Source organism: Suricata suricatta, chromosome 4, assembly GCF_006229205.1.
Source record: "Suricata suricatta isolate VVHF042 chromosome 4, meerkat_22Aug2017_6uvM2_HiC, whole genome shotgun sequence".
NCBI lineage: Eukaryota > Metazoa > Chordata > Mammalia > Carnivora > Herpestidae > Suricata > Suricata suricatta.
Genome location: NC_043703.1, coordinates 67,534,132 through 67,547,595, shown reverse-complemented (window position 1 = coordinate 67,547,595; position 13,464 = coordinate 67,534,132). Strand labels below are relative to the sequence as shown.

The 13,464-nt window shown below is 37.9% G+C and overlaps 1 protein-coding gene across 1 annotated transcript in view; it reads left to right on the top strand.

The window, feature by feature from the left end:
* Nucleotides 1-13,464, top strand: part of BRCA2 (BRCA2 DNA repair associated) — a 55,407-nt gene that overhangs the window by 21,216 nt on the left and 20,727 nt on the right. The window contains 5 exon segments of the mRNA XM_029936880.1: nt 1,439-1,508; nt 7,699-8,132; nt 8,590-8,771; nt 10,056-10,243; nt 13,236-13,406. Coding sequence (XP_029792740.1) covers nt 1,439-1,508; nt 7,699-8,132; nt 8,590-8,771; nt 10,056-10,243; nt 13,236-13,406 — 1,045 coding nt within the window.

Here is a 13,464-nt window from a genome sequence, read left to right as displayed (position 1 = left end):
GTGTGAGGTGGTATCTCAGTGTGGTTTTGATTTGTATTTCCCTGATGATGAGTGATGCTGAGCATTGTTTCATGTTCCTGTTGGCCATCTGGATGTCCTCTTTGGAGAAGTGCCTGTTCAGGTCTTCTGCCCATTTCTTCACTGGATTATTCATTTTTTGATATGGAGTTTAGTGAGTTCCTTGTAGATTTTAGATACTAGCCCTTTATCTGATATGCCATTTCCCACTATCTTTTCCCATTCTGTTGGTTGCCTGTTAGTTTTTTTTATTGTTTCCTTTGCATTGCAGAAGCTTTTTATCTTGATGAGGTCCCAATAGTTCATTTTTATTTTAAATTCCCTTGCCTTTGGGGATGTGTAAAGTAGGAAATTGCTGTGGTTGAGGTCAAGGAGGCTCTTTCCTGCTTTCTCCTCTAGGGCTTTTATGGTTTCCTGTCTCACATTCAGGTCCTTTATCCATTTTGAGTTTATTATTGTGAATGGTCTAAGAAAGTGGTCTAATTTCATTCTTCTACATGTTGCTGTCCAGTTCTCCCAACACCATCTGTTGAAGAGGCTGTCTTTTTTCCATTGGATACTCTTTTCTACTTTGTCAAAGATTCATTGGCCATACACTTGTGGGTCCAGTTCTGGGCTCTGTATTCTATTACATTGGTCCATGTGTCTGTTTTTCTGTCAATACCATACTGTCTTGATGATGACAGCTTTGTAGTAGAGGCTAAAGGCTGGGATTGTGATACTTCCCGTTTTGATTTTCTTCTTCAGTATTACTTTTGCTATTCAGGGCTTTTTGTGGTTCCATACGAATTTTGAGATAGTTTGTTCTAGCTTTGAGAAGAATGCTGGTGCAACTTTGATGGGGATTGCATTGAATGTGTAAATTGCTTTGGGTAATAATGACATTTTAACAATGTTTATTCTTCCGATCCGTGACCATGGAATGTTTTTTCATTTCTTTGTGTCTTCTTCAATTTCCTTTATAAGTCTTCTATAGTTTTCAGCATACAGGTCTTTTACATCTTTGGTTAGGTTTGCATAGTATTTGATCATGTGTCTGTATCAATATATTCTAGTTTAGGAAGCCAATCCTGTACTAATGAACTATTTGAAGGTTGAAGTACAAGTTGCATAGTGAGAACAGTATCTAAAGTTTGGCTTGTAAACGTTCATAAGACTAAATTTTAAATTTGATGCATGGCAGTCAACGAACACATTTGAGTTATGATTAACATCAGCTGACTAAATTTATACTGATTTTCTTGATACGTTTATGCTGAGGTATTTGGTATATAGTCATTATCAATTTGTGTGTCAAATATATCAAGTCTATAGTATCAGATTTTTATGTAAATGTTTATAATTATGTGTAACAAATAGGGATAGGAAATAAAATTTTATTTAGATTTTCATTAATACATAATGTAAAATATTTTTCTAGGCATCATAAAAGACAGAAGCTTGTTTATGCATCATATTTCTTTAGAGCCAGTTACCTGCGAACCCTTTAGGTAAGACCTGTTATTTTTTTTAATAGGAAAAGTATGTTTTTTTAAAATAGATATTTCTAAAAATATTCTTTTATCTCTCCTCCTTTTCAAAACCCTACTCAGATTACTAAGAGAATTTTTTTTAAGTATAAATCCACAAGAACAATGATCAGAGAAAAAACAGATTTTGGAAGCCAAAAAGCATGAATGACATAGGACACCATAGAAAGCTAAAACTTGACATCAGAGCAAACAGAGAAGCTACGCAATTTCCTCTAAAAAAAAAACACAAAGACTCAAATTGGCAGCAATGTGTACTTCTCAAGGTGAGGTAGAAAATAGGAAGATTAGTTGAAAATCTGTTTAAGAAATACCTATATCCCTTTCCCCCACTGCAGGAGCCAGTTATCCCTTTTGTGCTAGAAGACCTGGAAGGAGATGGTCTAGAGAAGATGAATTAGAGGGATTCTGAATTGGGAGCGGGGAGACATGGTAGGCAGAGTTGAAGGGAGGGTACTGAAAACAGAGATTCAGTAAAAAATCTGCTTTTTAAGTAGTGACACTCACATACTGGCAGCCAGGACTCTAGGCAGAAGACTGGAAGATTTTTTTTTCTGGGGAACATAACTAGCCCAATAGAAAAGACTAGAAATACTGACAAATGCAGATACTCAAATGAAACTGCATAGCCAGAGCACCAGACAGTGATGCCAACAATTAACAAGTCCCTCCAGCACACACGTCACTGTTTGTTTGTTTGTTTGTTTGTTTTGGGAGAGAGCAGGGGAGGGGCAGAGAAGGAGAGAGAGAGAATTCAGTCCCATTGTCTCCACAGAGCCCGAGTCCCATGAACTGTGAGATGACATGAGTGGAAATGAAGAGTCAGGTGGCACTTAATCAACTGAACCACTTAGGCACCCCATACCTCACTCTTAAATAAGATCAGAAAATCAAAGATCACTAGTATTGCAAGAAAGCCTCTGTGATAGTTTCCATAGTGCAAAAAACAAACAAAAAAGCTAGGGAACTTGGAGGAAATAGACCATGCTTGGAAGTGAATAAGATTTCAAAAAATATATATTAATATTCCCAGGATAGAGAACAATAGAAGTAATAGAAGATAAAAGTTATGAAAGCTCCAAGAATATAGAACAAAAAGAAAAAAGATGAAAAAAGAAAAGATAATTGGAAAAGTCCTACAGGCCCTAACCTCTGAAAATTTGGAGTTTGGGGAAAAAAGAAATAAATGGGAAATGAGGAGAAGTTTGCAAAGAAATAAGATACTTTGTCAGTACTGAAGGACATGAGTTTCTTTGATTAAAAGAGCCCTCTGAGTGATCAATCACATGAATAAAACTGACGCACCTTAAGGCATATCCTTGTGATATTTTAGAATGCTGCAGGCAAAGGGGAACCTTAAATTTTCTAGGAGGGATGGCAAAGAAATCAAGTTTCAAGCAAAGTTTCAAGAGTCCTAGTGGTATAAATCCTCTCATCATTAACAATGGAAGCTTGAAGATTATGGATTCTATAATGTATACCACAGAGCAGTGCCTTGAAAATTCTGAGAGAAAATGATCTCCAGCCTAGAATCCTGTCACTGACCAAAATATCAAATAACTGTAAGGTAGACATTTTTCAGATTCAGAGTACCAGAAAGCTTATCTCCCATGCACTTTTCTTGGGAAGTTCACAAAACCCACCCATAACCATGAAGGAGAAGGATGTAAGATTGAAGAAATAGGAATTTAGCATAGGAAAGAGGCCAAGGGAATCACCCAAATAGATAGTGCTTTTAGGGGAGATCCCAGAAAGATAGCTGGGTCGCTAAGCCCAGACTGGCAGCTAGCCTATTTTGGAACAAGAATAGAGTCCCAGAAGTGTTTGCTTACAGCATAAAATTGAGGTAAAACCTGAAATCTTAATGCAGTAAGAAACTTCTTGGTAAAGATGGTGGATTGAGCATACTCAGATACTTCATTGCCTTCCAGAATTTTACCAAAACCACAGTGGGGGAACTTGCACACACCAAAGATAGGGAAAACAGGAGAGGAGACCACAGTGGCTGTTTTTCCAAGGATATGGAAGAAAACTGATTAAAAACATTGTAATGAGGAGAGAAAGAACCAACTATTTTACACCAAAGAAGCCTCCACTGCTGAGGAATTCGTGGATCTTCAGAATTGGTGGTGAAGAAGGAAGAAGCCAGAACGAGGGTTTGGGTTGGAAATACATCGCCCCCTCCACTCCATGAAGCTAGACTACTGCCTGCTGTCCACTCTAACAGAAGAATAGGGATTAAGTCTCCAGAGGGTGTACATAATTAAATGTTGAGAGTCAAATGCATAACTTGGGAAGACAGGGAGATGATATAAAAGGGTATTCAGTGAAGCAAAGAGCTAAATCTTCCAAGTGGCTCTTCAAGAAGAAGCAGTTACAGAAATGTCGCTTAGATAATGGATGTAAATACCATAGAAGCATCTAAAATTGTAGAGAGCAGTTATAAAACCTTTTCTAGCTGGTAAGTTATTTAGCCCAAAGCGATGGTTTAAATTGTTTTTAATATTACCTTTTCATAAATAACTATCTGTGGCATTGTTGAAAAAAATCATTGATCTGCATTTCTGGAATATATTTTCCAGTAGGTTGCTAAATATACGTGTTTTGAAAGTAGAAACCCACATGATTTGTTTGGTTCCATTTTTAAAAGAAGGTTGTAATATTAAGGCTTATTTATCTGCATATTACCTTAATTTTCACACATGATAAAATAGTTTGATGCATTTAGTAAGCATGCCTAAGGATCTAATTTACCTAAGTATCTGATTTATATTGTGCAGATAGATATAAAGATAAATTAGTCTACCTCAGATTGGTAGTCCTGGAGCCAGACATGGAAAGGATTTCTGTGATAAAAGTACTAAAGTAAGTGTAACAAAGTGATGTGACAGCATAGAAAAATTGGCACCTAATTATGGGACAGAAGCTTAACAAGAACAGTTCTCCAGATGGAATGCAAAGAATGCTTGGGCGAGGAGGGCCCTCCACACTCTGGGAAGAGAGAGAAGCTGTGTGGCTTTCCTCTCGGGATTCAGTGGGCTGGGGTGCCGTTAGGGCTGGGGGGAAACAAAACAAGAAATGGGGAGGTTAGGACCTATAAATAGAAAGCCTCCTATGTCATTTCTGACAAGTTGCAACCTGGTGATCACCCGTGGAAGTTTCTAAGAGGAGCAGCGTAACCAGATTTGTGTTTTAGAGACACACCAAAGTGAAACTGTCACCAGGAGATTAGTAAGGAAAATTTAACACAAGTACTAGACTAGAGAGTATAAATGAGTGGGAGATTAAGATTCAAGAAGATTTGGCCAGGGGCACCTGGGTGCCTCAGTTGGTTGAGCCCCTAACTCTTGATTTCAGCTCAGGTCATAGGAGTAAGCCCCACATCAGGCTCATGCTGAGCATGGAGCCTGCTTAAGATTCTCTCTCCCTCTACCCCTCCCCTCCCACCGCAGACACACACTCTCTAAATAAATAAATAAATAAACAAACAAACAAACATGGGGAAAAAAAGATTTGGCCAGGTAGTGGCGAACCGGGAATGTCAGAGTATCTCCACTTATATTCAAGTAGACGTGGTAGTCATGACCTACAAAGCAAATGCCTCATTTTCACAGGATTCTTAATATTTAAAAACAAGGGAATACAAGATAAATGAAAATAAGTTTTAGAGCAGAAGATTTGTTCTTCTGCACGAGATCTCTCAATCATCTATTGAGGGAAATCAGTCCAGCAATATCCCCTGTCTCTCCTGTATTGATACTGTCTTCCTCTCTACTGGCTTAGTCCCATCAGTCAGGTAATTGCTCTAAGTCTCTGTCTTAACAAGAAACACTGTTATTAATTCCTCTAATCCTACCAGTCCATTTCTTTACCCTCTTAAAGCACAACTCATTACAATGGTCTCCACTCATGCTCTCTACCTCATCTCTTCCCCTCCTCTCCTGAACTCACCCCACTCCAATCACTGTGAACCACTCCTGATCAAGATTGCCGGTTACCCAGCAGTTGTTGAATCTTGTGTACTCTCTGCACTCATGTTAACTTAGCGTTTGCATAGTCAGTCACTCTACCTTCGTAACACTTTCTTTAACTACTGGGACCTCTCTCTTACTTCTTTTCCCACTAGCCATTCTTTCCCTTTTGCTGGTTCTTCCCTTAAATCACTAAATGTTAAATTCCCTCATGGTTCAGTTGCAGATGGCTTCTCTTCCTGACCTTCCTCCTTCATAACTGTCTCATCCACTGTCATGACTTTATATAACTTCTATTTACTGATGGCTCTGAAATTAATATCGTTAGCCCAGACTTCTTCCCTGAAAAACATATGCATTCATCTAGTTACCTCCTTGACGTTTCCATTTGGGTGACTAATAGACATCTCAAACTTAACAGCTTCAAAGATTACGCTAATCTGCTTTCCTGTGAAAGTAAAAGTCTAACAACTCGGCTTTCAAAATACACTTGCACCATAGGATAGAGTGTGTCATTTCTTTACTCAAAAACTAGCCCATGAGTACAGTCAAGCAGCTCTACCAGGGTGTACAAATTGTCTGCAATCTGGCCTTCTTGCTTTATTTCCGGGCCCACCTGCTGACTTTCCGTGCTCACTCTGCTCCCAGCATACTTAGGCCTAGCCTGGCATGTGATGTCCACCGTGCCTGCGACTTTCTTTCTCGCTTCCGTCAGGGCTCTATACGAATGTCACCTTATCAATAATGTCTTTCTTACCAATCTTTTTAGAAATTACTTATTTTGCTGGACACTTCCTGTCCCCTTACTATGCTTTTAATTTTCTCTGTAACATTTAATACAATTAACATATTTATTTGTTTGTTTCCCTCCACTAGAATGTAAACTGTGTGATTTTGTTTTGTTCCCACTATATCCTCCAGCCAAAACAGTGCCTGGCACACGTAGTAGGAACTCATTAAATATTTGATGGCTAGATGACTGAATTACTAAATGAATTCCAGGGTAACTTTAATCTCCAGGGGTTCAGTGTTGGGTAAAAGGAATTATGTGGTTTTCAACAAGATAGCAAATATTAAAAAGAACATGTATGCTAGGGAAGGTTATAAAGTTAGTCTTGGACATGTTAATTTGAGATAAGTGTGGAACATCAAGTATAGATATGTGGTGCTGTATGAAGTTCAAAGTCTAGGAATAACACCTAGGGGAGAAAGTCAAGCATGAAGATACAGATTAGTATTCTTATTGTTAGATGATGATTTAAGCAATGAAAATGATTCAGTTACCCAAGGAAAATGTCTAGGGAAGAAAATCCAACTTTAGAGATGGGGTTTTTTTAAGAGTTGGGGGGGGGGGAACAGAGGGACAGTGGTGGTGTAGATGTTAGTGGTGAGAATTTTAAGAAGGAAAAAAGTCAACTGTCAAAGGTCATGGAGAATGAGTTTACATGTGAAACTATGTGTGCGTATGTGTGTGTGTATGTACATATGTATTTTAGGCACTCGGAAGGTCATTCGCAACTTTGTTGAGGACAATTTCTATAGAAGAGTGGGAGAAATGAGAGTTCAATGAGTAGAAGTTGAGGAAGTAAAACTGGCTAATTTAGACTACCTGTTTAGGAAGATTGGCCATGAAAGTCACAAGGAGTATTAGCTTGAAGGGGAGATAAGTTTGAAAAAGAAGCATTTCAAGGATGCACAAAGCTTTCTGGCTAAATGAAAGGAGCACTAAAAAACAGTATAAACAGGTGGTAGAAAGAGAAAGGAAGGAGGTAGAATAATAATCGAAAGACTGGAGACCCCTGAGGAGACTGAGTTGTCACCTGTCAAGAGGACAGGTGAAGGTCTGCCCTGAGAAGAGGATGGTAAAGGAGGTACCGAGTGCGGAGAGCAGCGCTGCAACTGGAGACAGGATCCGTGTTTGACAGACTTTCGTCATGTGAAGTAAGTGGTAAAGTCAAAGGTTGGAAGTCAGCGTGTGAAAAAATAGTTACAGACTTGAAAAGTGCTGTATTGTTTTGGATGGCAACCAGGATGAAATGCAACACATTTGCCAGATTAGGATTGCCATATGGCAGTTGAGGTTTACGAAAAAATAATAATAACAATACGTATATATTCTAAAACCTTTACATATGTGTACATTTATTGGCAAATAATCAAATACTCTTTCCTCATTGTAGCACAACTAAGAAACGGCAAGAAATACAGAATCCAAATTTCACTGCACCTGGTCAAGAATTTTTGTCTAAATCTCATTTTTCCGAACACCTGGCTTTAGAAAAATCTTCAAGCAACGTATCCGTTTCAGGACAGCCGTTTTGTACGTTTCCTGCCATGAGAAATGGAGAAAGGAGACATTTGATTACTCCAAGCAAACCAGTGAAAGTCTTTGTCCCACCTTTTAAAACTAAATCATGTTTTCACCAAGATGATCAGCACATTAGCAAGAATACTACTAATGTGGAAGGAAACAAACAAAAACCAAAAAACATAGATGAACATGGTTCTGGTGATAGTAAAAATAGTATTAACAGTGAAATTCATCAGCTTAACAAAAATAACTCCAGTCAAGCAGCAACTATGATATTCACGAAGTGTGAAAAGGAACCTTTAGGTATTGTGTGAAAATTTGTGTTGACGTATTTTTGCCTTCCAGTTAGATGTTTCTCACATTTAAATAATGCCTAGAGAATCTGACCCCTTTTATGATGATGATTATAATTTCAGGACCTTTTTAATGCTTTAGATTTTTCCTAAGTCCAAAAATTAGATTCAGAGTATTCTAATGCTTTCTTTCAAAGGTAACTACTTGTGGACTTTCTTATTAAAAAAGCAATTAGACGCACAGCGTTAAGACTGCTATTGCTGGAATACATATATTTAACAGGCTACTAATTTTCTTCCAAATTTGAAATAAAAGTAATAGATCAATTATTTATAAGATGAAACCTTGCTTATCCCTGAAGATTTAAAATTAGAGCAAATTGATGCATATGACTTTATAAAAATAAAGGTTGTGCTTCTTAAATTTTATATTTAAGCTTATTTTTTGCTAATTTATTCTTGAATAGATTTAACTGCATGTCTTCAGAATGCCAGAGATATACAGGATATGCGAATTAAAGAGAAGCAAAGGCAGCATATTTTCCCACAGCCAGGTAGCCTGTATCTTGCAAAAACCTCCACCGTGCCTAGAATCTCTCTGAGAGCAGCCGTAGAAGGCCAAGTCCCTTCTGCATGTTCACATAAACAGGTATGCTTTTGTCTGCAATGCTGCTAACTTTCATAATCCAGCATAATTTCCCTTTATTAACTAGTATCTCCAAATGGTTTTGTTCAAAGAAAGAACAAATAAATGCGGGAACGGATAAATGAAAACATTTTGTTTCCTAATCAGCCTCCAGCAGCACCCCCTTCTCTGCTGCCTTATTCCACCAAAGTGATCTGTGCCCTGAAATTGCCATTTCTCTTCCCTCTTCAGATGTAAAGTATGGGTAACCCATAGCCTTGAATCCATTAAGAGCTCAACATTTAAAAAAAAAATTTTTTTTTAATGTTTATTTTTGAGAGAGAGAGAGACTGAGTGCAAGCAGGGAAGGGGCAGAGACGGAGCCGCAGAATCCAAAGCAGGCTCCAGGGTCTAAGTTGTCAGCACAGAGCCCGACACAGGGCTTGAACTCACAAACTGTGAGATGACCTGAGCCGAAGTTGGATGCTTAACTGACTGAGCCAACCAGGTTCCCCGAGCTATTGACATTTTTAAAAGAGTATTCTTATTAAGCCAGTGCTATCTACTTAGAATTTTAGGCAATGGAAAGGTGAATATAATATTGATGATAAATAACATTGAGTAATTTTTATGTGCTAGCCACTCTCCTAAGCTCTGGGCCTGCGTTGGTTACATCTCCCTTAATCTTCCCAAGTGTTTAAAAGAGAGGCACAGTTATGTTGTCCATCATTTGCACAGGAGAGGGCCCAAGCACAGCGAGGGTTCAGGAGGTACCTCTAAAGTCACTCACCTGGAAACTCTTCCACTAGCCACAGTTCCAAAGCAAGGAGTGCAACTCCAGGGTCAAGTCTGAACAAAGGAAGAGATACTTTGGGGTGAGGCATGCTGGGTAAACGGAGGCCAGACCTGGATACAAATCTGACCTCCTGAAGTCAGATGCCCCAAAATACTTACACTTTTCACTGTCTTTTCCCTTCTGAATTTTTTTAACTTAAGAGGCTTTATAAAATATTAAATTACTTTTTTATACCCAGAATGACTTCCTGCAGCAGCTGTAGCAGGAGGCATGTACACAGGGGGAATGAAAAGGGCACAGCAGACTCTTGAATGTAGGCGTCACTTATATTACATTAAGATGTTTATCTCCTAGTAACTAAGTTCAATATTTTGATAGTGAATATTTTAATATGTAAATGAAAAATTTTGGCAAATTCAGTTTTGGTTTATTATAATTGTTTTTTATTCTGTGAAGCATGTTTTTTTGTTTTTCATTCATTATCAAATGTTTCTATCATTTATCTTGTACAGTTATATATGTATGGCGTTTCCAAACAGTGCATAAAAATCAACAGCAAAAATGCAGAGTCTTTTCAGTTTCACACTCAGGATTATTTTGGGAAGGAAATCCAGTGGGCTGGAGAGGGAATACAGTTGGCTGACGGTGGATGGCTCATACCCTCCGATGATGGAAAGGCTGGAAAAGAAGAATTTTATAGGTACTCTATGCAAAAAGCGATTTTGTTAACTTTTCTGTATTCCACCACGTCTCTTTCACTTACCTCTCAAGCTTAATAACTTGTCTAGAAGTCAAAGTTTTATACAGTGAATTATCTTAAATACATTGTGGTTCAACTGACATTCTGTTGTAATCTTTGAAAAGTGAATTACGGTTTGTTTTTAGGATTTAATGAATTGTTTTTTTCTTAAATTGGGACATTTTTCATATGTGTTTATAAAATAAAAACTGGTAAAAATAGTTAAGTTTGAATGGGCTTAGCATAGACACACACACTTACATCATATTCTTTTTCATTGTGTATTTCAACAAATACAAAATATATTTAAATAATATAAGTTAAGCAGAAATACTCAAGTATCAGTAATACCAAATAACTAGTAAATTTTACTGCCCTACACATCAACAATTTAAAAATTATATAACCTCTTATGTTTCTGTTTATACAAAGATGATTTAAAATTTTTGCCATCAGGGATTCATTACTATGCCAATGGCAAGAGATGAGAATCCTTTCTCTAATGCTCTTATTTTTCTTAATCTCCATGTATCTTTCCAAAATACATAGTTTGGGGAAAGTGGTAAAACATTTTTTCCTGAAACTTTTGTTATGTTTTTTGGGTATTTTAAGACAGGAATATTATTTACATCTTGCACTTATCACCCATAAATATCTGCTACTGATTCTAGTTGGAAAAGTATAACATATTATTTTCTTGTATTAAGGAGGCTGCATAGTACAGAAGAGTAATTACCTGTAATCAGATGAGCATGGTTCAAAGCGTGACTGTTGAAGCTCAAGTGGTCTTTTTTGATCATTCCACAAATATTTATTGAGGACCTATTATGTGCTAGATAACTCTTCTGGGTATTCAGAATAACCAAAGAAAACAAAATCTCTGCCCTAATAAGTCATACATTATAATAGAGAGATCTGGGGTCAGAAGAGAAAATTTTTAAAAGAAACAGGTAAGTTGGATAGTGTACTAGAAGGTGATGAATAAAGAGGAAGATAGAGCTGCAAAGGGCATAGGAAGAATCAGGTGAGGAAAGAAGTAATTTTAGGAAAGGGGTGCATGGGTGGCTCAGTCAGTTGGGTGTCTGACTTGTGATTTTGGCTCAGGTCATGCATGATCCCAGGGTCATGGGACTGAAACCATGTCAGGCTCTGCACTGCATGTGGAGATTGCTTGTTTCTCTTTGTTTCTCTCTGTCTCTGTCTCTCTTTCTCTGCCACCCTCCCCTATTTGTGTGCTCTCTCGCTCTGAGAATAAAATAAAATGAAACTATGTTAAAAAAATAAATAAAAATAAAATAGCCTAAGGAGTCAGGAGGCTTCGCTGAGTCCTTGACATTTGGTCAGTATCCTGAAGGAGGGCAAGGGAGTGAGCATAAGACCACATGAGGAAAGTATCATTGGCTGTAAGCAAGGTATGCTTATTTGAGGAATAAGAAGAAAGTGAGTGTAGCTGGAGTAGAATGGGCAGGAAAAGACTCGTAACCGATGAAATAGAGAGATGGGGCCTTATAAACTTTGTAAAAACCTTGACTTTAACTCTGTAAATCCTAACAGTGTTTAAAGCAGAGGGATGAATGATCTGCCTTAATTTTGAAAAAATGACTGGCTGCTTGTGGGGATTAGGTTGTAGGGAGGGACAATGATGGAAGCAGAGAGACCACGTAGGAAACTATTGAGGTGATCCAAGTGAGACATGGCTGCTTGGGCAAAAGAGGTAGCAGTGGAGTTGGTGAAAAGCAGTTGGATTCTGGGTATATTTTCAAGGGTTCACGGGTTGGATGAGGAATGTGAGAGAAAGAGAGAGGAAGAATAGCTCCAAAGATTCAGCACTGGCAGCTGGAAGGGTGAGAATTGAGAAGACCAAAGATGGAAGAGAAATGGGGTGTCCAGCTGGGACATTTGAAGCTTGGGATATTAGTAGACATGCAAGTGGAGATGTTGAGTAGGTAACTGGATATGTAAGTCTGGAGTTTATAGGTGAAGTATGAACAGAAGGAATCCACTGTATAGTTGTCAGCATATAGACGGAACTTTAGAGCCATAAAAGAGTGTCTGAAAAAGAGCAACCCGAAAGTTAGAAATAAATGCCAGAGGGTGGTGTGTTGCAAGCCAGATGAGGGCAGAAAGCTTCAGGGAAAAACGAATGACCAGGTGTCAGTTACTGCTAATAAGTAAAGGAAGATGAGGACTGAGAATTGACCATGGATTTGTCTATGTAGAGGTCACTGTCAGTCTTAATGAAAATAATTCAGTAAATTGAAAGAAGCAGTATCTGGAGAAGGAAAGAGGAGTAAAGGGTGTTAGTTTTGTTATGTTTATTTGAGGTAACCAAAAAAAAACTATATTTTAAACTGATGGAGATTGTTCAATCTTTAGAAAAGAAAGAAATCTCCCCATTAGGGAGAGAGAGGAGGCATTTCCTAGATCGGCGTCCTTGGCTAGGTAAGAAAAGGGGGGAGCAAGTATGCAAATGGCAGGAGATGGTGAAGTGTAAGGATCCAGATGCTGGTGTGGGGGTGGAAGCTTCTGGAAGTTTTCTTGATTACTTGTTTCCCTAGTACTCTTTCCCTAGGACAATGAAAAAGGAAGAGGGGTGAGAGATTCGAGCAGAGAGAGGAAGATCTTCAAAAAGCACCTGGCTAGAGAAGGATGTTCTTAGATGGTTTCTAAAAACGATCTCTTTGAAGAAAAATAATCTAAAATAGAATTATTTTAAATTATGGATCTAATTTCCAGTAGAAATAATTGTACTAATATGCTAAGTGAAATTTCTTGGTATATTTTGATACATGTTAAATCATTTTCTAAACTGTATTACTTATTATACACTAACTCAAAAACTTTTATTGAATGATTTTGTACAGGGTCGTGTTAGTGTTTGTGCACATAGTCATGGTTATTGAATTCAGTATCGTGTGTTTTTTTTCATACTGTTTTACCTTTATTTGTTCAGGGCTCTGTGTGACACCCCAGGTGTGGATCCAAATCTTATTTCTAGAACTTGGGTCTATAATCACTATAGATGGATTATATGGAAACTGGCAGCTATGGAATTTGCCTTTCCTAAGGAATTTGCTAATAGATGCCTGAGCCCAGAAAGGGTGCTTCTTCAACTAAAATACAGGCAAGTTCAATGCATGATATTATGTAATCACGTTCTATGATAAGGCTCGGACTTCTGT